Raw genomic sequence first — 24,505 nt, 5'->3', positions numbered from 1 at the left:
GTGTGTGTGTGTGTGTGTGTGTGTGTGTGTGTGTGTGTGTGTCGTTGCGTAACTTGCTTTATTTTCATATCACTTTAATTCTTGCAAAATGAACCCCTGCTCGAAGCATGACCTTGGCTTCCCAAGTCATGGACGTCATCTGTTGCACAAGCCCCCATGATATTTCCAAGTAGAGCTTTCTACCAAAGTAAATCTGGCAAATTGGTTCTTAATTAGCCCACAAAAGCTGATGGTAGTTTTTTTTGTTTGTTTGTTTGTTTTTGCGGTACGGGCCTCTCACCGTTGTGGCCTCTCCTGTTGCAGAGCACAGGCTCCGGACGCGCAGGCTCAGCGGCCGTGGCTCACGGGCCCAGGCTCTCCGCAGCATGTGGGGTCTTCCCGGACCGGGGCACGAACCCGTGTCCCCTGATCGGCAGGCGGACTCTCAACCACTGCGCCACCAGGGAAGCCCTGATGGTAGTTTTCTGGAATAAACATAGAAGGTTTTGAACTGATAGTATTTTGCATCATAAATGCCCTTCTTCTCCTCTTAGAATAATCTCTGCTTTCTAAAGGACGAAAGGTCTACATCAAAGTGAATTTCCTCAGAAATGAAATATAAACGATTGCTTCAGGCAAAATAAAAGCCAGTAGCTGTTACAGAATAATTTTGCAGGAATACAGATTTTATGATATCTCAGGATTAATGTATAAAAGAAAGAATATTCATATTTTTTCAAAATTATTTTAAAACCTACCTCTAGGGGGAAGATAAACAATTAGGATTAAATATACAGAAATAAATATCTAAAATGCTCTAGGATCGGAAAAAAAAAAACAAAACCTTACCTAAGTTGGTGACCTCCACCAAATGGGCCATTTTGCAGCTCCCAGCCCCTGGCCTCCTCAGATATCTCCCACCACAGGCTTCTAATTTTTTGTGAGCCATGGACCCATCATCAGTCTGTAAAGCCTGTGAACCATTCCTCAGCATAATGTTTTTAAATGCATAAAATACAGGAGATTACAAAAGGAAAAAATTATATTGAAATGCTATTGTTAAAATATTTTAAAAGTTTCTGATATAGTAATACATGTGCTTCTTTATTAATGCGTTAAAAAAACAACTCCCAGCAGTGGGTCTAAGAACTACCATAATCTTGCAACAGTGATGTGGCAAAATCAATATTTAAGATGAAACAAACTGTTTCATCTGCAGCTGTAAAATGGTATATGAAAATATCGGTGATTTCTCAGAGTGACAGAGTCATGCGTCCTGCTGACGCCATCATGGTTTTTGCCATGGTTCGTGACAAAGACGTAATTTTTCCCCATCCACTTTCACAGCCCCTCAAAATTCTATCTGCAGACCTCTTGGAGGCCCGTGGGCCCTGGATTAAGACACCCCTTGTCCAGTGATTGTTGCCTCTGCTACCACTTCTGTTCAGCCCACAGACAGGTGGAGAGGGGGCATTGAGAGCATGCACACAGGTGTGGGCCCCTCAGGAGCAGGGAGATCAGCAGAGCCACACTCAGACCCAGCGGTGCAGGCTGTCCCCTCAGAGATGACGCTGTCAGCCAAGTGCTTCTCCAGCCAGGGAGTCTGTCTCTGACAGGGCCACCAAGAGCCACTTCACAGCAGCGTGAGTCCGTCCTTTCCCATGGTGTCACTCTCCAAGATGAGGAAGTGTCCCCAGATATCCTTTGTGCCACTTACCCAAACCTTCTGTGCTCCGTCTGCACTTTCTTCTATGTTCGGTCTACACATTCACTTCCTCCAGGAGAAAAGCACTTCCATATTCCAGCCAGACTTTGCGCCCAAGTTTCAGACGCACAATTCCACGTGGATGTCCAAGACTGGATTTGTCCTCTTCTCCTCAAAATCGGTTTTTCCTCCTCACTCTCCTGACTTTTCCTCTCCTGGCTTGTTAAGAGCATCACCAGTAACTATGGACAGACACCTCAGACTTCTCAGCACCCCCTCCCTTCCCAGCCTCTACCCCTGAGCCCAAGAGTTACCAAGTCAGGAAGCTCCTGTGTTCACAGCATCCAGTCTGCCTCTGTGTCCTACCCTCATTTCTGCCAGTGAGTTCACAACATAATCTGGTCACCATCACTCCCAACCCTGCTTCTCAGGTACTCAGAGACATCCTAACACACACGCCTGCCGACTTATTTTCCCGCAGAGCAACTCTGATGATATTAGCTTCCTGTTCAAAAATGTTCAGTGGTTCCCACTGTCTCCTGAACTAAGGACAGACCCTGACTTACCCACCATGGCCCCGGACTCCCAATTCAGCCACCTGTCTCATCCTGTGCTACAGTTAAGCTCGATAACTTTTTGTTCCATGAAACAGGGAGCAAATACTTTATCTCATTCATATTCTGCCGTGTTGCCTTTCTCCTGTGATACCCTCTTTCTGGAATGTGTTTCTCCAGAAACTTCTCTTGTTGAAACCCAACCGTTCCTTCAAAGACCAGCTCCAGCAACACCCATATTTGGAGATTGTCTTGATGTGCTTCCATGATTCCCAACTGAAGAGAACCCCTCCCCACTTTCAGGCACTGGGGCATTTCTCCTAGCACGTCTGTCTCTACCCTTTGTGATGACCCTGTGTGTTCACCTCACACACGGCACTGGTTCCTTACAGGTAGGGGCTGCTTTGATTTACGCTCATCCCTCAGTTGTGCTTGGCATGACATCTTTTGCGGACATGTTTTCAGTGGAACCAAGATGATTCCTATGCAAAAAATGAACTTGCAGGAATGACCTGCCTTACGTTTTTCATGAACCACCAGAGGATAAGCTAGCTAGCAGGTGTTCACTCACTCTACCCTGTTGATTACTTAGTGAATTTTGGTGACACTGTACTTGCACCTGGCCTTCACCCACACGGGTGAATGGCCTCTAGAGTGTCCTTCTCCCCAGCCACCCAGCCGTTGTGCTGACCAACTCCTCCTGGGCCTTCAGGGCTCATTTTGGTCCATATGTGCTTCAGGAAGTCTTCCCAAACCCCAAGTTGGGCTTCGTGGACATTCCACCTGTGCAGTCCTATGGAACCCAGAACTTTGAAAGGTGCCACACTTGGTGTCATGCTCTGCTGTCACCATCTTGAAATTCTTAATACTTTTTGAAAAAAGGGCCCTCACGTTTTCACTTTGCACTCAACTCCACAAGCGAAGTAACCAGTCCTGCCTAATCCCTCCCCTCTTGTGTGCTCCTGGCGTCCCCTGTACCTTCTCTGTCCTTGGAATCATCACACAGAACTTTAATTTTCTTTTTACATCTGTTTACTACCCTGTATGCCTCAACAGATCCTGAACTCTGAGAAGGCAAGAAAAGAAAATCTTATTTATTGTTATATCCCTGTGGCTCAGCCTGGTATTATATGCTTAATCAATATTTGCTGATTGGACAAGTGGATGAATGGTTGAGGAAAGGAAGGAATTCATTAATGATTGTATTTGTTCATCAAAGCCCCTCAGGCAGCCAGGGCAGTGCAGGTATTTGGCTTGCTGTAGTCAGGTGGGTCCTCATAGAAATAACAGAATTCTAGCACAGAAACTACTCTTATCAGAAAGGGGAGGGTAAGATCAGCTCAAGGAAGAAAATGGGCAAAGTAGTGACATGAAGGGAAAAGATTAAGCAACACCCAGCTGTTAATGAAGAAGCCGCTAGCAAAAGGGCTCGTGATGTAGGTCTTTTTGGGTTATTTTGTTTTTGCTTTTTGTTTTTAAATAGGATTTACTTTTTTTAAAATTAATTTATTTATTTAGGGCTGTTTGGGTCTTCGTTTCTGTGCGAGGGCTTTCTCCAATTGTGGCGAGCAGGGGCCACTCTTCATCATGGTGCACGGGCCTCTCACCATCGCAGCCTCTCTTGTTGCGGAGCACAGGCTCCAGACGTGCAGGCTCAGTAGTTGTGGCTCACGGGCCCAGTTGCTCCACGGCATGTGGGATCCTCCCAGACTAGGGCTCGAACCCGTGTCCCCTACATTAGCAGGCAGACTCTCAACCACTGTGCCACCAGGGAAGCCCCTGTAGGTCTGTTTTGAGCAAACACGGAGATCATGAGGCTGCCATTGGGATGCCCTTGGAAGAAGGTGTCTTAGTGACTGAGTCATCCCCTGCTTGCTTCTCTGAATGTTTTCTGCTGAACCTGGACTCAGGAGGCGTCTACAGATAACAGCCCCTCACTGGAGGCAAACATCTGTCACTCTTTACTTGTTGCCACGTCATCCTCCAAACTCCCTCAGTGATCCCTGGATTTCACTTTCTCGTGAGTAGTTCCGGGGTCTGTAGGTGCGCTGGAATTTGATGTCTAGTTTACAATTCCCAGTCTGCTAGGGCCAATTTAAAATATAGTCCAAACAATCCTGAATCATCAGGTACATGAGACAAAAGTATGATGAGTTGTTATTAATTCACGTACCAGGTTTTCTCCCTAGTAGAGTCCTTCCTCCTGAAGGCTTCAGCTGTTCAGAATAACCACCTCCCTCTCAGTTGGAAGAGATAGAGAAGTACCCCCAGAAGTCTTGCTGAGCCAAGAACATCACTGCCGTCCTCCTCTGTGCTCCTCAGCGACACCATGTGGCAACTCAAGGACAACAGTGCTTGAACCCCTCTTCGTGCCAAGCAGCCAGGGATGAGTCACAATATGTTCTTAATTCTCAGTTTCCATATCTGCAAAATGGGAACAATGAGATTTCTACTGCATACATTTGAGAGGATAACGTGGATAGTGCATGTGAAAGTGGCTTAGCTCAGTATCTCGCTTATACGAAACCTCCGAATGTAATTATCAGCATACCCACTTCGGGTTCTGTGCTGAAATAGATATAAAGAAATAAGGAATACATGGTATCAATCAGGAGTCAGCAAACTTTCCTCTAAAGGCCAGAGAGTAAATATTTCAGTCTTGTGCTTAGAGCACGAGTCTCAGTTCTGCAGTTCTTGTGTGAGCGCAGCCATAGGGAATACACGGGTGAATGGGTGTGGCTGTGTGCCAATAAAACTTTATTGGTCTTGGGCTTCCCTGGTGGCGCAGTGGTTGAGAGTCCGCCTGCCGATGCTGGGGACGCGGGTTCGTGCCCCGGTCCGGGAAGATCCCACATGCCGCGGAAGAGCTGGGCCCGTGAGCCATGGCCGCTGAGCCTGCGCGTCCGGAGCCTATGCTCCGCAACGGGAGAGGCCACAACGGTGAGAGGCCCGCGTACCAAAAAAAAAAAAAAAAAAAAAAACACTTTATTGGCCAGATTTGTCCCCGGGCCATAAGTCACCAATCCCTGGCTATCAGCCCTTGGTGGTAGAAAGACGTGCAGATTCATCAGGGCAGGTCAAGAGGAGGCAGAGGCCAGCTGTACTAAAGAACACAGAGCTGATGTTTTACAGGAGATTGTAGAGTAAAAGGTGAGATGGGTACGATGTGAGTAAAAGTAAGAAATGTGACTTTTAGGGAAAATAGCTCAGATATTGGGATTTTTTTTTTTTTTTTTTTTGAATTCCAGGATAAGTAACTTCAACTTTAAAACTGAGCCTGCCCTTTTTATTAGACGTTTACTTTGGGAACTCGGCTCCACCCCCCCACCGGACTCCAGAAGTTCCGTATTTCTAGAAATAAAAATGTCTGTAGATGGACTAGTAGAAAATGCTCTCTGTCACTGCAGCACAAGTAGGGCTGGGGGCATTTCTCTAGGGGTTTGACCGGAAGGGAATGGAAAGCACATGGGTAGCAGAGGAAGTCATTTTTTATTCTTATTATTACTATAAAGAAATGGCAGATGAGAAACCAGGAGCAACATTAGACTCTGAAAAGGAGCCAGTGGCTTAGTAAGCACTTAGAACCCTTGACAGTTCACCAAAGCTGCCGAACGGGGGCATGAGTCTGCTCCTTTGACAGGAGAGCAGCTACCACTTATGGTCCCGAACAGGAGAACAAAACACATCTGGGCCTTTCAGGACCCCTGCTTGGAAAAGCCCTTTATAGGAAATTTGCAGATTCTTAGCTGTGGACATTTAAGTACAGCACGCAACACACACGCATACATACACATGCACACACACATTCATCCTTCTCATCAGTAAAGTTGCAAAGGAGCCCCATTTGCACTGGACATCACATTGTATTTTGATATTCAAAATGGCTAGTCCCTTTTAGGTCTGTTATGATTTAATCAGTGCCAATTCAAATGGATCTGGTGCTTTAGCCATTAGAAATAAGAACTTAAGTCTGTCATGCTAAGGCAAGTTTCTCATCAAATTTCTCTTTTTCTGTTGTTTTACAGTTTTCTCCTTGTCTTTGGTTGCTTGATTTTGTCAGTGTTTTCCACCATCCCCGAGCACACAAAGTTGGCCTCAAGTTGCCTCTTGATTCTGGTAAGTGAAACATATGAACAAAATTGTACATAAAGTTTACATAATACAAGAATTGTCTATAATATTTATGCAATGCATTTTGTCCCACGAAAAGTTATCTCTAGAAAAAAGAGAGCTTCTGTGAAGTATAAAAGTTTCAAAGGTCACTGAAACATTTGCCTGCCGTTTTAACCTTTAGTCAATCCCCAAGAATACATAGAAATATTCTAGATTGCTATTACTTAGCAGTATCATGTGTTATAGTTGCATCGTAAGTAGAAGGCAATACTTGGAAGCAGGTTTAATTATGTTTCTCTATGGTAATAAATTACAAGAAGAATCAGCATCTCTGAGATCTCTTACAATATTGCTAAAAGTTACAGGGTAGAGAGTGTTTTCCAATAACCACAATTTAGCAGTAACTATGTATAGTCGGCCAAGAACCATGAGCATATGGCAGGCACCTCCTAAGAAAACAGAAGGCTTCATGCTCTTTTCAGCCAGCAGACTGCATTATGAATTTTGCTGCTAATGAAGTTACCTGGTGAGAAGTTCTGCAGTTTGCTCTGTTTCCATTATGCTGTCAATCCTCAACCACAGAGAATTGCTCAGTTCATTTTAAAATGGAAAAATACCCCAAGATATTTTAGTCTGAATTATTCTGGGCCTTTTAAACTCTTATACTTTCTATTACAACTGAACTATAGCGCTGTATACTCAAATCACATCTGATTGAAAGTTTGGTTCATTTACATCCATTTTGACCCACTCACTCGGTCCCAAAAATCAAACTTGACAGTCTCAGGACTGTCTGAATGAACTATAAATTGGAACAACTCACTTTTTTCCATAAAACCTGCTTGACTAGAGAGGAAAAGAGAGAACGAGTGGGTGGGGTAAGATGGCCATGTGCCTTAATAAATAGAAATTGGTTATGCACAGCAGCGAGCATTTAATACAAGAAAAGTATTCTTACCTTGAAGGTGGGAAGTGAAGGATGTGAGCCCGTACAACCTGGGCAGCTGCTCTTTCCCCTGTGCTCGCAGTGGCTGGTTTGTGCTTAGAGTGCCAAGACTTCATCAAGTTTCTACCCTGTGACAGGGAGAAATCACTTTTGAACCTGGAACAAATCTGTCCCAATTCCTCTCCATACAAATCGTGCTCAGCGGTATATTGCTAATGTCAAGGTTACTATGTTGAAACCCAAGATAGAAAACAGATAGACCGAAGAGCCCACTGGGGATTTGTTCCATTTACAAGGTTCCATTCGGGTAGCAAGTGGGCTTTTAGCCTCATGCACCCCTTTGATAACAACAAATGGTCTGAGCCAAGGTCTAAGGCAGAGCTGGCTTTGGGGTACATATACAGAACTACAGCTAGGAATTTTAGATCGAAAATATAAATCTGATTTTTAGACCTGGGAGCATGAAAAACTGGATTTACTGCATGACCAATGGTATATATTATGAGTAAATCAAGCATTAAAAATCTTGTAAAAAGGTTTCTTTTATAACCAGGTCAAGAATCCAAAATATGAGGTTTACATCCTCCAAATCTCTGAAATATAAATTCAGTCACTGCTAATGAGTTTCTAAATAATCCAGAGAAACTCACATTATTCAAAAGCCAAAAGCTGGTTAATATCATGATTTTTAAAACTTCCTGAGCAGTGGACAACTGACCAGAGTTCGGTAACTAGAGTGCATGTGAGCAGATAAAAATGTAGACGTTTTACACATCGCTCATCTTTTTTATTTTGCCATCTTTATTGAGATATAATTGACATACGATATTGGGAAATTTAAAGTGTGTAACGTGACAATTTTATATACATACGTATTGCAAAATGACTACCACAGTGAAGTTAGTTAACAGTTCATCACCTCACATGGTTGCCATTGTGTGTGTGGTGTGTGTGCGTGTGTGTGTGGTGTGTGTGCGTGTGTGTGGTGAGAACTCCTAGGATCTACTCTTTCAGCAAAATGGTCAAGTGGGCAGTTCAGTACTGTCAGCTATAGGCACCATGCTGCACATTAGAGCCTCAGAACTCATTTGTCTTATAACTGGGAGCTTGTACACTTTGACCACCTTCACCCATTTCCTCCACCCACACCTGCACAACCACCAATCTACTGTGTTTCTGCGAGTTCAGGGGTCCCACGTAAGTGAAATCATACAGTATTTGTCTTTCGCTGTCTCACTTATTTCACTAAACATAATGCCCTCAAGAGCCATCCATGTTGTCACAAATGGCTAGATTTTGTTCTTTTTATGGCTGAATATTATTCCAATGTGTGTGTGATATATATATCACATCACATCTTCTTTACCCCTTCATCTGTCAGTGGATGCTTAGATTGTCTCCATGTCTTATCTACTGTAAATAGTGCTGCTGTGAACATAGGCATGCATGCAGCTTTTCGAATTATAGTTTTCTAGGGATGTTTGCCCAGGAGTGGGATCGCAGGATCATATGGTAGTTTTATTTTTTATATTTTGAGGAACCTCCATACTGTTCTCCATAGTGGCTGCACCAATTTACATTCCCACGAACAGTTTAGGAGGGTTCCCTTTTCTCCACATTCTGGCCAACACTTCTCTCTCACTTTTTAATAATAGCCATTCTAACAGGTGTGAGGTGATATCTTATTGTGGTACTGATTTGCGTTTCCCTGATGATTAGTGATGTTGAGTTCTTTTCATATACCTGTTGGCCATCTGTAAGTCTTCTTTTACCCCTCAGTCTTTTTTTTTTCCTCTAATGCCCTTGTTTTTAATCAGGTCTATTGAGATACAATTTACATAGAATAAGCATCATCCATTTTAAGTGTATAGTTTCATGAGTTTTGAGAAACACATATTGTCATGTGTATTAGTTTCTTAGGGCTACTGAAACAAAAGTACCACTGTATATATCATATATATTTCATATATGTCATATATATGATAATTATATACATCATTATGTTGAGTGAAAGAATTAGATATCATAGAGATAGTCTTGTGTTTGGCTTCTTTTACTCAACATAATAATTTTGATATTTATTTGTATATTTTTTAATTGAAGTATAGTTGATTTGCAAGGTTGTGTTAGTTTCAGGTATGCAGCAAAATGATTCAGAGATATATATATATATGTATATACTTTTTCATTATGGTTTATTATAGGATATTGAGTATAGTTCCCTGTGCTATACAGTAGGACCTTGTTGTTTATCTATTTTATATATAGTAGTATGTATAGGTTAATCTCAAACTCCTAATTTATCCCTCACCCCTCCTTCCCCGTTGGTAACCATCAGTTTGTTTTTCTGTGTCTGTGAGTTTGTTTCTGTTTTGTAAATAAGTTCATTTGTATCATTTCTTAGATTTCACATATAAGCGCTATCATATGTTTCTTGTCTTTTTCTGGTTTACTTCACTTAATATGATAATCTCTAGGTCCATCCATGTTGCTGCTAATGGCATTATTTCATTCTTTTTTATGGCTGAGTAATATCCCATTGTATATATGTACCACATCGTCTTTATCCATTCATCTGTTGATGGACATTTAGGTTGCTTCCATGTCTTGGCTATTGTGTATAGTGCTGCTGTGAACATTGGGTGCATGTGTCTTTTCAAAATAGAGTTTTCTCCGGATATATGCCCAGGAGTGGGATTGCTGGATCATATGGTAGCTCTATTTTTAGTTTTTTAAGGAACCTCCATAAATTGGCAGTACCAATTTACATTCCTACCAACAATGTAGGAGTATCCCTCGTCTTGAATGCCTTTAGATTTAGCAAAGTAGAAACCAGTCCTTTTATGCAAGTGAGGCCTTTGTATTAAGCAGTGTAGTAAGTGCTGCAGATGGATGGTCTCTGAAAGCCTTTGCTACATGGCTTTCTGTAGGGGGAGAGTTTGCGTATCCTCCTATTTTTGTGCTATAGTGATAAATTGTCGAGGTGTATGTTTTAAACCAAAGTGTAATCTTAAAACCTACCTAAAAATATTTGGACTGTGTTGCGGGTCTAAGGTTTTACTGATGTTACTCTTTTCATCAGTGTTTTCTCCAAAGACTGTTGTGTTTTATTTGGACAAAAAAAGATCAAGTATAGCCTTTGTTTTTTTTCTTTTTCTTATTTAGTAATAAACTGGAAAAGCATGTGTATTTTAATTCTTTTCACTATCAGTTCATATAGTTAATTATAAAAGTTCAATCAGTTGTAGAATACTGGAAAAAGCCAAGAGAAATCTTAATTATTTAGGGACTGTTGTATTTATTCTTTTACCATGTGTTTTTGAAACAGTTAATCTGATTTCAAAGTCTGTCTATCCTCTGAATTTAACCAAACAGAATACATAGAACACAATTCTGACCCTCATTGTCTTTAGTTCCCAAGATGAAGCATATCTAAAGAATTGCCATCCAATAGTAATAGGAATGGCTTTTAAATGTCTGCAGCAATTTACAGTAAAGTCACTTTTGGTCACAAATACAGCACAGGTGTAAATTTTGAAGACTTATGTGTAAATCACATATCACAGTTGCATATGTTTTCATAAGTCTGTCCATTTGGGGTTTTTTTTAAACATTTTAAAAGATATTCCCACATTCTAACTCATTCTATTTCTGGCAAGTAGAAGACACCCACGCTTCCGACAGGGAGCGCCTTTAGGCAGACCAGCCCCTGGACAAGCTTCCAGGGTACTCACCTCCTTGACACTCGCGCTTTCCACTTGTTTCCTTGAGCGCACCAGCATGTTAGGGGCAGGTGCCTCCTCACCTCCTGGGGTCCCCACGGAGTCCTCCGCTTTCTGTCCCCCACCCCAAGGGGAGACTCTCATCGTTCTCATCCAGAACTGCACTCCCCCTGCTAGTGAGTTCAGGAAACCACTTCTCTGTGTCTTGGTTTTCTCATCTGTTAAAAGTGGGTAGTAATATCTGCTACTTCATAAAGTTGTGAGGATTAAATCCCAGTGCTTAGCCCTGGGCTCAGCACAGAGAATGCATCAAATATTACAGTCACTGGCTCTTCCATGTACAGTGGAACCTAATGGGGGCACAAGGGCAGTGAACCGGGGGTATTTGAAAAGGCTGCATTTGAGATCATATCGTACTTTTGTAATAGAAAACAAGTATCTCACCACAAACACTGTAAATTACGGCAGCTCTTCACACAGGCGTGTCCATCTAACCAGAAGTGACTCATTGGCACGCATTCAGTGCATGGCTCATGTGCACAATAACCTCTTATGTTGGGTGAATAAGGAAACAGATTTCTACTCTTGTAGTTTTCTGGTAAATGCATCTGATGACCATGCTCATGGCTTTCAAAGCTCTTCCCTCAGTGTCAGCTGGCTGGGTGGAGCCCTGCTGAGGGATAGCCCAGGATCTAACAGAGCGGCTTGCTCAGCTCACTCTGGGCACAGAATTTATGAACTCGAGAGGACAATGCAAAGCCGTGTGCCCAAGTGCCAGGGACAGTGAAAAGCTGGTGTTGATTTCCTAGGTTTTGTAAATTCTTCACAACTGTAAGGGAACTAGCATTTTTTTAAGTACCTGTCACGTATCAGACTCCTTGATTTCTTTTTTTTTTTAAACATCTTTATTGGAGTATAATTGCTTTACAATGGTATGTTAGTTTCAGCTTCACAACAAAATGAATCAGTTATATATATACATATGTTCCCATATCTCTTCCCGCTTGCGTCTCCCTCCCTCCCACCCTCCCTATCCCACCCCTCCAGGCGGTCACAAAGCACCGAGCTGATCTCCCTGTGCTATGCGGCTGCTTCCCACTAGCTATCTACCTTACGTTTGGTAGTGTATATATGTCCATGCCTCTTTATCGCTTTGTCACCGTTTACACTTCCCCCTCCCCATAGCCTCAAGTCCATTCTCTAGTAAGTCTGTGCCAACAAACACATGAAAGAATGCTCAACATCACTAATCATTAGAGAAATGCAAATCAAAACTACAATGAGATATCATCTCACACCAGTCAGAATGGCCATCATCAAAAAATCTAGAAACAATAAATGCTGGAGAGGGTGTGGAGAAAAGGGAACCCTCTTACACTGTTGGTGGGAATGTAAATTGATACAGCCACTGTGGAGAACAGTATGGAGGTTCCTTAAAAAGCTACAAATAGAACTACCATATGACCCAGCAATCCCACTACTGGGCATATACCCTGAGAAAACCATAACTCCTTGATTTCTTATTAAAACAAAAGAAACCAAAAAAACCTTGGTATGTAAGTATTATTCCTCCCATTTTACCGTACCACGTTGTACAAGAGCCAGGCTGCGTCCCAGGCCTGGCTGCCGCCTCGCACCCTCCTGTGCCTCAGTGGAGACCGATGGGTCTCCCCAGTGTGTTTCCAGGGCTCAGGGAAGCTCTGCCGGCTGAGGCTTCCTTGTGGTTCTGTATATGCCAAGTGATGCCCGCGACCCTCTCATTTAGATTGTTAGTTTCTTTTTTTTTTTTTTTTTTTGCGGTACGCGGGCCTCTCACCGTTGTGGCCTCTCCCGTTGCGGAGCACAGGCTCCAGACGCACAGGCTCAGCTGCCATGGCTCACGGGCCCAGCCGCTCCGCGGCATGTGGGATCCTCCCGGACCAGGGCACGAACCCGTGTCCCCTGCATCGGCAGGCGGACGCTCAACCACTGCGCCACCAGGGAAGCCCCGATTGTTAGTTTCTTTTTTCTTACAGAGTCCATCTACAAAGTTATCACAAATGGGTGTATCCCTTCACACCACTAGCAGTTCTTTGTATCAACAATTCCAGGCCTTCCCTGGTGGCGCAGTGGTTGGGAATCCGCCTGCCGATGCAGGGGACACGGGTTCGTGCCCCGGTCCGGGAAGATCCCACATGCCGCCGGAGCGGCTGGGCCTGTGAGCCATGGCCGCTGAGCCTGCGCGTCCAGAGCCTGTGCTCCGCAGCGGGAGAGGCCACAACGGTGAGAGGCCCGCGTACCCGCCCCCGCAAAAAAAAAAAATTCCAAATCTGATTTTGTAAACAATCAACAGCCCGATCTGTGGGGTAAACAGTCCCAGCTTGCTTTGTGCAGGTGAGCTGAGCACCGTGCTGGTGAAGGGAGCGCTCCTAGCTCCAGTTAAACTATTGTGGAAAGTTTTGTTTCGGTTTGTTTTGATTTCATGAGCCTGAGGTTGTATGTTTCTGCATTTCATATCCCACCTTCTTAACAGCAGTGCTGTTTTGGAGTGCATTTCCTTTGTATTGGATATCTTCTTGTCTTCCAGATTAATTTTAAAGTATTCATTTTGGCCTTTAAATGTAGATTGTCCAACATGATGATTTGTACGTATTTCCAGTGACAAATCTTCACCTGATGACTTCTCCTCTTAATGAAAATGATGTATAGCATTTGCAAAATTTTCACTGAAGGTGGTCATTTCTAAAATTGCCCGCCCACAAGAAGTAAAAGGAATGTCGTTATCAGTTTTAGCAAGAAGAGAGTATCGCAGCGTGTTTGCTCCCCTGCCCTGCTATGTTAGAAGGGCTCCCAACCACAAGTGGATTGTGCTAAACATCTGGACGAGACTCAAACACATGGTCAGAGATCCAGGTTTTCCCAAACATCTTAGCTGTTTGGCACCTTCTGAATAGAGTTTATGCATATTTGCTGGTTTTGCTTCGTGTAGCAAAGCAAACATGGGTTTGCTGTTTCTGTGCACAATGAATCAGTTCCTGAAATGTGTACAAATCCAACTTAGGCAGATGTAATTATATCTTCAATGCACTAGTGTAGCTTACTATTTAAAGAAAATCTGTAGTGCATTCTTTTGTTAAGTGTAGAGTCCCCCCTGAAAAGCTAATAACTACATAATTAATATGTGTTCCATGTTTGTTTTCTTCTTCTAATGTGCTTACACACGGGGTTTTGTGTTGTTTTTTTTTTTTTTAATTGCTGTACACTACCTATTATGTCACACGGTATTGAAGAATTAGACAGGTTGTTAACCATTTCCCATCTGTCAGTATTGGCAGAGTGGGGAATCAGCCACAGACACATTTACCCATCCTTGCAAAGTAGAAAGGCTTGCGCATAAAATTATATGGATTTGATGTAGAAGATTACATGAGATCTTTACGTTTAAAGCTCTGGCATGAACATCGTAAGACAGGATAACAGAATGTCAGGACAAGGTTCCGTTCGAGGGTCTTCAGTCTTCCATGGGTAGGAGATGTGAAGTGATCAGAACTGAGGAATGAGCAGTGCTCCTGTCTCTTCATCACACCCCTGTAATTTCCTGCAGAAAGCGCTCACAATATCCCAACCAACACTGAAAACTGCCGTTATTTTCCTTTGCTTGTCTTTCATCAAGGCAAATGCAAATAAACTTTAAAATGATTCATGGAGGCTAACGACCCTCATCAATCTGCTGATGACTGAAAAGAAGATGCAGGAGCAGTTTGCACCTACACTGAATCTTAACCGAGGGATAATAATATAGTAGGGGAGTTGCTCTGTGAAAAGTACTTCAGATTCAGAGGGAAGAGTTGTTCAAGTTGAAGATAATGGAATTATGCCTGAACAAGACCATGTCTCTATCCACAAGTAAGGAAGCGAAGAACTTCCGCACTTCTGACGTGAGCACCGGTGTCTCACCAGGTGGTCCAGTGTGTGTCACAGAACCGCTCTGCACGGTTCTGTGTCAGGACATGATGAACAGCCCTCAGCCAGGCCCACACTGACGCTGACCCACTGTGCCCTTTGACGCCACAAAGGCATATTCAGCCGAGAGAGAAAGAGAGCGACAAGGTGGTGGTAGAGGGTTGCTAGAAAATGATAGAGTCCAAGAGGGGTTGCAGCAGAAGGAAGAACGCCCTTCCCTTACCACCTTTCCAGGTTTAAGTAACTTCCACCGTTTGAAACCTGCTCAGACACCTGCTTCTGCCTGGAATGAACTGGCTCTTCCCTCGGCTTCCCTCAGCAGCAGCCGCTTGATGGTGAATCTCCTCCCTTCTTCATTTACTCCACAGCATTTTGGTGGCTCCCAGTGTCCGTGAGGCTTTTGGGGGGAAGCTGAGGATACGGCAATGAGCAAAGCAGGCAAAACTCTGTCGTGGTGGAATGCACATTTGTGTTGGGAAGACATAGAGTAAACAAATGAACCAGTCAAGTGTTAAAAATAAAAGTAAAGCAGGAAGGGGCTTCCCTGGTGGCGCAGTAGTTGGGAGTCCGCCTGCCGATGCAGGGGACGCAGGTTTGTGCCCCGGTCTGGGAAGATCCCACATGCCGCGGAGCGGCTGGGCCCGTGAGCCATGGCCACTGAGCCTGCGCGTCCGGAGCCTGTGCTCCGCAATGGAAGAGGCCACAACAGTGAGAGGCCCGCGTACCGCCAAAAAAAAAAAAAAAAAAAAAAAAAAGTAAAACAGGAAAAAGGAATAGATAACTGGGTGTTTCCATCGTGTGTTCAGAGAGGTCCACCGGATAGCGTAGCTCCTAGCAGAGACTTCAGTGAGGTGGGGCAAACCGCCTTGCAGCGATTAGAGGAAAGAACGTACCAGGCAGATGGAGCATCCAGGGTAAAAGCCTTGGAAGGGCCAGAGGACCAGGATGATGGAGGGAGAGGAAGCCAGAGGGGGCGGAGGAAAGTGAGGCATGGCTCGGACTGTATAGCCCTGGAGCACAGGATCCAAAGCTGACTCAGCAACAGCACTTTGAACAGTGGGAGCTGATGGCAAATTATCAAGAAATTTGATGAAAGAAGACGGCAAGACGGCCAGTGGTTTAATTGCACAGCATTAGTATTGAAATGTTCACAGTATCACAGATATGGCACTAAAATTAAGCCCCAATGTAGTGCCTGACTTAGAATGGACCGGAGTAGGGAGTCACTGGTGCAGCCCTCAGGGGGCAGTCGATGTCATTCCCCCCTCTCCTAATTCCCCGGGCTCCAGACCTTAATTCGCTGCAGTTTTAACTCAATTTATGTGAAGTGCCTCCTACCTTCCAGCCCCTGTGCTGGGGACTGGAGCCCCAGATATGAGTAAGGCACTGTCCTGCCCTGGAAGCAGATCTAGAGCACATTCCTGTCTACAGGCCCTGACACAGAAAAAAATGAAAAGCCTTGAAATCATGCGTTTATAGAGAATAAGTTATGAAATTAGGAGATGAAAGAAAAATGGGTTAGTTTGACATTTTAATTCCCACTTTAACATATATGGACAGAGAGAATAAACCTACCTCAAGTCATTGATTTCTCATGAAAACTATGGATAAGATTACCAAAATCTATTTTCAATATAGGTACTACTGATCATGCTTATATAGGGAATTTGGGGTTGGAACTATATAAAGGCAAAGCTGGAAGTGATGGGTGGCCCCCTGTTCCTGTGCAGGCCTGTGTCACCCTCAGATGTCAAATACTGGGTTGGAATATGGGGGTCCCTGTTCCCCTGCAGGCCTACCTCATGCTCAGATATTGAATATTGGGTTGGAATATGGGGGGCCCTGTTCCCCTGCAGGCCTACCTCATGCTCAGATATTGAATATTGGGTTGGAATGTGGGGGTCCCTGTTCCCCTGCAGGCCTATATCAGGGGTCACAATTAAGGTGAAAAGACACATCATACTTCTGCAAAGTAGAGAAAAAATTGCCAAGCTGTAAATGGCAGCTTGACAAACAACGTTACAGGCTGGATTCCAGGAGAGTGCTGCAGGCCTGGCTTCCTCTGGGGCTGGAAATCATAGTGAACCCACAGAACACACTGGAAAATGGAGAACAGAATGGAGACTTGCGAGTGTGGCCGGCCCTCCAGCTGCGGCTACTGGAGACCACAGGCGTGTCGGTGCTGCAAGACCTGCGCATCCAGAGAAACCCTGGACAGCCCCCTCCGGAAACAGAGCAGCGTCAACCGAGACACCCTAGGGTGAGGCCGGGAGTGGAGGAGCGCCAGCCCCGAGTGTGCAGGCAGGAGGGGGGACTCACTCTGGCCCCCACTGCCCACCCCTAACTCTCCTGAACTTCACTTCCTTAATTCACTTCCTTAAATCAAGTACAAATCGACATCAAGTGCAGCCTTCAAAGAAAAGAACAATCCCAGCCTGGCCAGAGGGCGTCCTGCACGGTGAGGGGAGTGGGGGGTGGGGGGGCGTCCTGCCTCTTTGGCCTCTTTGACTTCATGGATGGTGCTAATAATGGGCGAACATGTGACCTGATGACACACCTGTGAATCTGATGGGGGCTGCAGGGTTCTGCCCCACTTGGCCAACCCATCTGTGTGTCTCCTGCAAGCTGCTTCCTGGGTCACTCGCTGGCTTTGCCCTGGGGTCCCCCACAGTGGAGCTTGCATGCTCAGGGTCACTGTAGCCGGGCAGGGATGGGCATCCCATCGCTCAGGCAGGCAAATGTGTGACCAGGTTGGGAAGCTTGTCTGCTTGTAGAGCCCAGGAAAGAGCTCCGGGCTGCGGTCAGAAAGGGGAAACATCAGAGGGGACGTTCAGAGGACAAGTGCTTCCTCGAGTCCCCTCTGCAGCCTGAAGGATATCTTTTACCTTGAGCTGCTCATAGATTCATTCATTCATTTATTCACTCATCGAATATTCGCTAAGCACCTATCAGGGATGCTGTGAGCCAGAGGCCCTGCCCACAATACACACCAGCTGTACACTGACACTCATACCTTCCCTATCCCTGTCTGTCATAGTTCCTCAAAACCATTTTTCTACTTAAGTCAGGTGGAGAATTTCTGAGTATTATGCAAATGCAATTTGTTCTCTTTCTTCACAATTCCGTAATGCAAATTGCCTCATATGTGATGCTCAATTGGGTAATGATGTCAACGTAACAGGGAAGTGAAAGATGATTTTTCCCAAACGGCAGCGACAGAGCGTAAAGTACATCCACCTGGCTGAACGCAGCAAGCCTGAAGGTGCGCACACCGCCATGGCGCCTTCTTTATTTTGGAAACTCACTCTGCCTTGCAAGTGCCTATGGGACGATTCTTCCCAACCTGTGCAAACGACACAAATGTAAAGCGATACATCTTTAGCACCACTGTATTTTGTGCAAACTGCTCCTCTCTACCTGTGACGTGTGATGCGGGGCCCTTGTCTCCAAACCCAGTGGCCTGCACCCTCCTGACACACCCCATCAGGCTCTCTCCACATTGATGTAGGTGACGGCCAAGATTGCTGAAGCAGCTCCCTGTTAGAACGCAACATCTCTTTTTAACTGTACTAATATCTTATTAGGATTGTTGTTTATGTTTGGTTTCTGTTTAGAAAGTTCCATAGGCTCAGAGTGGTTTGCCCTAACTCTATTTCTCTATTTTTATCATAAGCCCTGATCTTTTTACTGAGCAATCTTACCTAAAACCTGGCTTTTTATCGATGCATTTATTTATTTATTTTTAATTGAAGTAGAGTTGATTTACAATGTTGTGTTAGTTTCAAGTGTACAGCAAAGTGATTCAGATAGATAGATATTCTTCATATTCTTTTCCATTATGGTTTATTATAGGATATTGAATATAGTTCCTTGTGCTATACAGTAGGAACTTGATATTTATCTATTTTATATATAGTAGTTTGTGTCTGTTAATCCCAAATTCCCAATTTATCCCTTGCCCCTTTTCCCCTTTGTAACCATAAGTTTGTTTTCTGTCTGTGAGTCTGTTTCTCTTTTGTAAATAAGTTCATTTGTATCATTTTTCACATTCCACATATAAGTGATATCATATGGTATTTGTCTTTCTCTTTCTGACTTACTTCACCTAGTATGTTAATCTCTAGGTCCACCCATGTTGCTGCAAATGGCATTATTTCATTCTTTTTATGGCTGAGTAATACTCCATTGTATATATGTACCACATCTTCTTTATCCATTCATCTGTTGATGGACATTTAGGTTGTTTCCATGTCTTGGCTATTGTATGTAAACAGTGCTGCTATAAACATTGGGATGCATGTATCTTTTTGAATTATAGTTTTCTCCAAATATAGGCCCAGAGTGGGATTGCAAGATCATATGGTAACTCTACTTTTTAGTTTTTTTAAGGAACCTTCATACTGTTTCCACAGTAGCTGCACTAATTTACATTCTCACCAACAGTGTAGGGGGGTTGCCTTTTCTCCACACCCTCTCCAGCATTTCATCAATGCATTTCTTGCACTGTGGTAGGAAAGCTGGTATAAGTGGGTTCGAGTTTATCCATTCTGCCAGTTCAGAAGCACATGCTGCATTCTGCTCGATAATATGGGCTTTTCAAGTGAAAGGCATCAGAGCATCCTTAGGTCATAAGGATGACATGGGAGGTGTCATTCTTAGGTCAAATAAATCAGGGATAAAAACCTGTGTCAGATGATGGTTTAGTGTATTCTTCATCCAAATTTTTCTACTCTCCTTTTTATCAAGCTATGTTAAAGAAATCTTTAAGCCTTACAAACCTATTCATCAAAGGTTCAAAATTTTTTTAATTAGCCAAAATTTTAATAAAGGAAACTTTATGCAGTTTAGATAGAAAAATAATGTTGCTGCAGGTTGAAACAAATTTTAAGACTGTTATAATAGAGCAAATTGAGAATATTTTATTTAAAATATAAGTTGATTTAATAATCGTAAACTTCATTTTTCACCTTAACTCTATGAATTTTGACATCTTCTCAGTACATAAAATCTGTAACATTTGGATTACTCTGTCTTTTCCTGCTTTTAACTTAAAGTAAAATTCCAAATAATTTTCAGACTTAGAAGATGCAGTTCTTAACCTTGCCGCACACAGCCTTCTCACATCTCTCTGGTGCTTCCTGTTTCTCTAGGCTTATTTCTGCACCAGTTTCCCTTAAAGATGCCCACACAGGTAGCAATGGGTGTATGCATACCTGTGTGCACATGTGTACACACACACTCACATACTCACAGTCACACTTTACACTACAGCAGTAGCAAACGATTCACACTTTCCAGGAACACTGCCTCTGTGTTTTCACAAATGGTAATTCTTCTATTTGAAAGCCTGGCGCTACCACTTCCCTTCACCACCGTGGTAATTCTTACTCGTTTGTTAAGTCTCATGCCCCCTCTCCCTGGAAGTTTTCACCGACCCCCCAGGAGCTGTTACACTCCCTTCCTCTGTGTTCTGGGGTCCAGCACAGCTCCCAGGGGGTGGTCTGTAGCAATGGGTGGTTGATAACAGTGTTCACTGTGTTCCAGTATGATCGTTGATTTCCAAACATTTTATTTCTGCTAGACTGAAAACTATCTAAGAATCGGAACTACATGTTAGTGGTCTCTGTATTTCCTAGTTTGTACCACACTGCCTAGCAAGCAGTGGATACTCAAAAGACGTGCAAATAAACTAAATGACCCAGCCCCCCAATCCAAAGTAACCCAATCCAGTTACGTACTCCACATGCAGTCTTGTTTTTTCAGCTCTGTGGCATTATCACGATTTTATTTATTTTTTTGCATACTTGTGACTTTTTCATTATTGGTTTCTGTCCCCAGAATGCAAACTCCTTAAGAGTGGGCCTTGTTCTATTCACCACTCCCACCCCAATGTCTGGAACAAAACAGGTACTCAATGCCTGGGAGAACAGAGGTGCAAAATAAAGCTATCAACTGTGCAAAACGAATGACTAGATGCAGATATTAGCGTATAAATTCAGTGCTTGCATAGAGACATTAAAGTACTCTGGCTCCAATCAATCTTTTAATTTTAGCAGTATAAAATTCCAAAAACAATTTTTCATCCTTTGGAAGATCTGTAAAGGCAAGTATAATCAAGTGGTGTCGAGGCCAAGTTTCAAGATCTAAAATAAAATGACTATTTGCTAACTTTTGCCTCTTTTTTTCCCCCACTCGTCCTCGTTTTCTCCTGAGCTTCAACTACCCTTCTGAATCTGGGATCATCAAATATTTATGTTATTAAAGCAAATACTCTTACCTAATATCAAAGCAGGCTGATCATTAACATAAAACGTGAGTTTGTAGCCAACATTAAAAATGAATAGGATCATAAAACAAGAGAAAGGGGCTTCTCTGGTGGCGCAGTGGTTAAGAGTCTGCCTGCTGATGCAGGGGACGCGGGTTCTTGCCCCGGTCCGGGAAGATCCCACATGCCGCGGAGCGGCTGGGCCCGTGAGCCATGGCCGCTGAGCCTGCGTGTCCGGAGCCTGTGCTCCGCGGCGGGAGAGGCCACAACAATGAGAGGCCCGCGTACCACCCCCCGCAAAAAAAAAAAAAAAACGAGAGTTACTGCAGTGACCAGTTATTCAACACTAACATATTTTAATTACGAAGTCATTTAGCAATGACTGACTCCTTCACTAATGATCTCTAGAGGCAAAAGCAGTAGGGACTAATGCCTTCAAACAGCTTCCTATGGTAGTGTTTTAGGTCAACTGCACCTAACCTAAGATGTAGTCATCACTGTCTCCTAGATCTCACGCAATCCGTTATCTATATTTCACTTTGACACAAAATTTTGCTTTAAACCCCTAACTAAACCAGCATTTCTTTAGTACCTATTATGTTCTAGGCTGCACGCCCTAGCCTCCTCCCTCATCTCATTTGGATTATTCTAACTATCTTTTCCCATTTTTAACCTAAAGTAAAATTTCAAATAATTTTCTGAATTAAAAGACCAAGTTTCTTGCCTGGAGAGAGAAAGAACCAAAAGTGAGTGAGAGAACCAAAAGTAAGTAGAATTAGAAATTATGTGATCCATCAATATGATGGTAAAATAGAAATGGGTAAAAAGAACAATTGGTTACAACAGAGGAAGTGACTGATTCTCCACTGCAAAATGAGGAAGGCTCCAGATGTGGGGACCTTTGAGCAGGGTCTAGAGTCACAAAGGTCTAGGTCAGTCTGGCTCAATTGTAGGGGATTCAGGTTGACAGAGGCTCAGAGGAGGGTTGGAACCAAACAGAGAAGAGCCTGGTTTTCTAAAGTAAAGTCATTTGGATGTTATGCTGTAAGTGATGAAAATCATAAGAGGCCTTTAAGCAGCACAATGACCTGATCAGATTTGGTTTTGAGAAAGCTAATTCGGACTGCACCTTGGAGGATAACTGGAATAGGGAAGGAGTTATTAAAAAGTTTAGGGATAAACTTATTAAAGAGTTTAGGGATAAAATAATGCTATCAACCCCATCTCTCAACCAAATGCTGAGTGCTCCAGATGTTAATAAAAGTATATGTTGATACTGTGACTTAAATGTTGAAATCTTTGAGCATCGAGGAGACTGTTTTAAGCAGTGCTGAGCTGTGCAGAGGAGGTGGTGGGTGACACCTGGGTACGCAGGGTGCTTCTACCATCTTAGCATCCTCAGGCTGGGGCATGCTTCACACAAGTTGAGTGTGGTTATTTGCTTTGATGATTTTTCCTGTCTGATGGAAAGAGAACCTATTTAAATAATGGTTTTGTTCATCTGAAATACCAGTCTTATAAAAAGTGCCTAGTCACCACAGTTGTTAGAAATTTCCATCTTACAATTTTTTAAAAATTGTTGGCCATCAATGGAAACATAAAAATGAATTCTGGCTCTGGCTAAGGTCAAATCATGTTGAAATTTTATTTCATGCCCCTATATTTCTGAATATTACTGAGTCAAGAGAAAAAGTAATCCCTCATTTCAGATGGAGTTTTCTTGGAGATTTTCCCAGGCAATTAATTCTTCTCTTTGGCTTTCCTGATCTCACCACCAGACAATCCCAAAATTTGGTTTTTATAATCCCCAACTATCATTTGATGACAAAATGGAAGCACACATATTTAGGTAACCTAAAACTTTAAACTATTTTTAAAATAATTATTTTCCTTTGAAATTACTCTGTCCTAATGATGTAAATGTTGATGCCAGTGACTGAACTCTTATATTGATATTTGCTGCTCAGGTATTTGAACAGATCTGATGTCAGAGGCTTAAGGCAGGAGGCAGGGCCTTGCAGCCAGAAGGGATGAGAACAAGCCCCTGCACACCAGCATACCCACAGCAGTTGATCGGCAACAAAAGAAAGGTCCATGCAGCCCACAGAGGGGGGTAAAATTGCAGGGTTTTAGAAAGCATTCGAACTTAAGAGATCACCCACATAATCATGTATGTCTATATAGATATAGATGTAGTTACATATGAACCCCACAGTAACCACAAACCAATAGTCTATAACTGATACACATGCAAAAAAGAGAGAGAGAGAAAGGAATCCAAACATAACTAAAGATAGTCATTAAATCACAAGAGAGCAAAAGAAGAAGAAAGGAAAAAAACAAGAACTACGAAACAACCAAAAGACCATGAACAAAATGGAAATAAGTACATAGCTATCAGTAATTACTTTAAATGTAAATGGACTAAATGCTACAATCAGAAGACAAAGAGTGACTGAATGGATACAAAACAAGACCCATATATATGCTGCCTTCAGGAGACTCACATCAGCTCTAAAGATGCACACAGACTGAAAGTGAAGGGGATGGAAAAATGTACTCCATGCAAATGGAAACAAAAAGAAAGCAATACTCATATCAGACAAAATAGACTTTAAAATAAAGACTGTAACAAGAGACAAAGACGGACATTACATAATGATAAAGGGATCAATCCAACAAGAAGCTGTAACAAATTATAAATATATATGCACCCAAGAAAGGAGCAACTGATTACATAAAGCAAATATCAACAAACATAAAGGGAGAAATTGACAGTAACACAATAATAGTAGGGGACATTAACACCCTACTTACATCAATGGACAGATCATTCAGACAGAAAATTAATAAGGAAACGTTGACCTTTAATGACACATTAGGCCACACAGGCTTAATAGATATATATGTAGAACATCGACCAAAAGCAGCAAAATACACATTCTTTTCAAGTGCATATGGAACATTCTCCAAGATAGATCACAAGCTAGGCATGTCTCAGTAAATTTAGGAAAACTGAAATCATATCAAGCATCTTTCCCAACCACAATGGTACGAGAATAGAAATCAACTACAAGAAAAAAATGCAAAAAATACAAACACATGGATGCTAAACAATACTACTGAACAACTAATGTGTCACTGAAGAAATCAAAGAGGAAATCAGAAAATACCTGGAGACAAAGGAAAATGGTAACACAGTGATTCAAAATCTATAGGATACAGCAAAAGCAGTTTTAAGAGGGAATTTTATACAAACCTACCTCACGAAACAAGAAG

The 24,505-nt window shown here is 42.9% G+C and overlaps 1 protein-coding gene across 2 annotated transcripts in view; it reads left to right on the top strand.

Moving 5' to 3' along the window:
• Positions 1-24,505, top strand: part of KCNQ5 (potassium voltage-gated channel subfamily Q member 5) — a 579,268-nt gene that overhangs the window by 371,888 nt on the left and 182,875 nt on the right. For both annotated transcript variants that reach the window (XM_027092557.1, XM_027092551.1), the window contains exon 2: positions 6,264-6,354. In XM_027092557.1, coding sequence (XP_026948358.1) covers positions 6,264-6,354 — 91 coding nt within the window. The remainder of the gene's footprint in view (positions 1-6,263; positions 6,355-24,505) is intronic.

Source organism: Aethalodelphis obliquidens, unplaced genomic scaffold (assembly GCF_003676395.1).
Source record: "Aethalodelphis obliquidens isolate GAN/ISIS:26980383/991018 unplaced genomic scaffold, ASM367639v1 scaffold3, whole genome shotgun sequence".
Taxonomy (NCBI): domain Eukaryota; kingdom Metazoa; phylum Chordata; class Mammalia; order Artiodactyla; family Delphinidae; genus Aethalodelphis; species Aethalodelphis obliquidens.
This window is presented reverse-complemented; position numbering and strand designations above follow the sequence as displayed.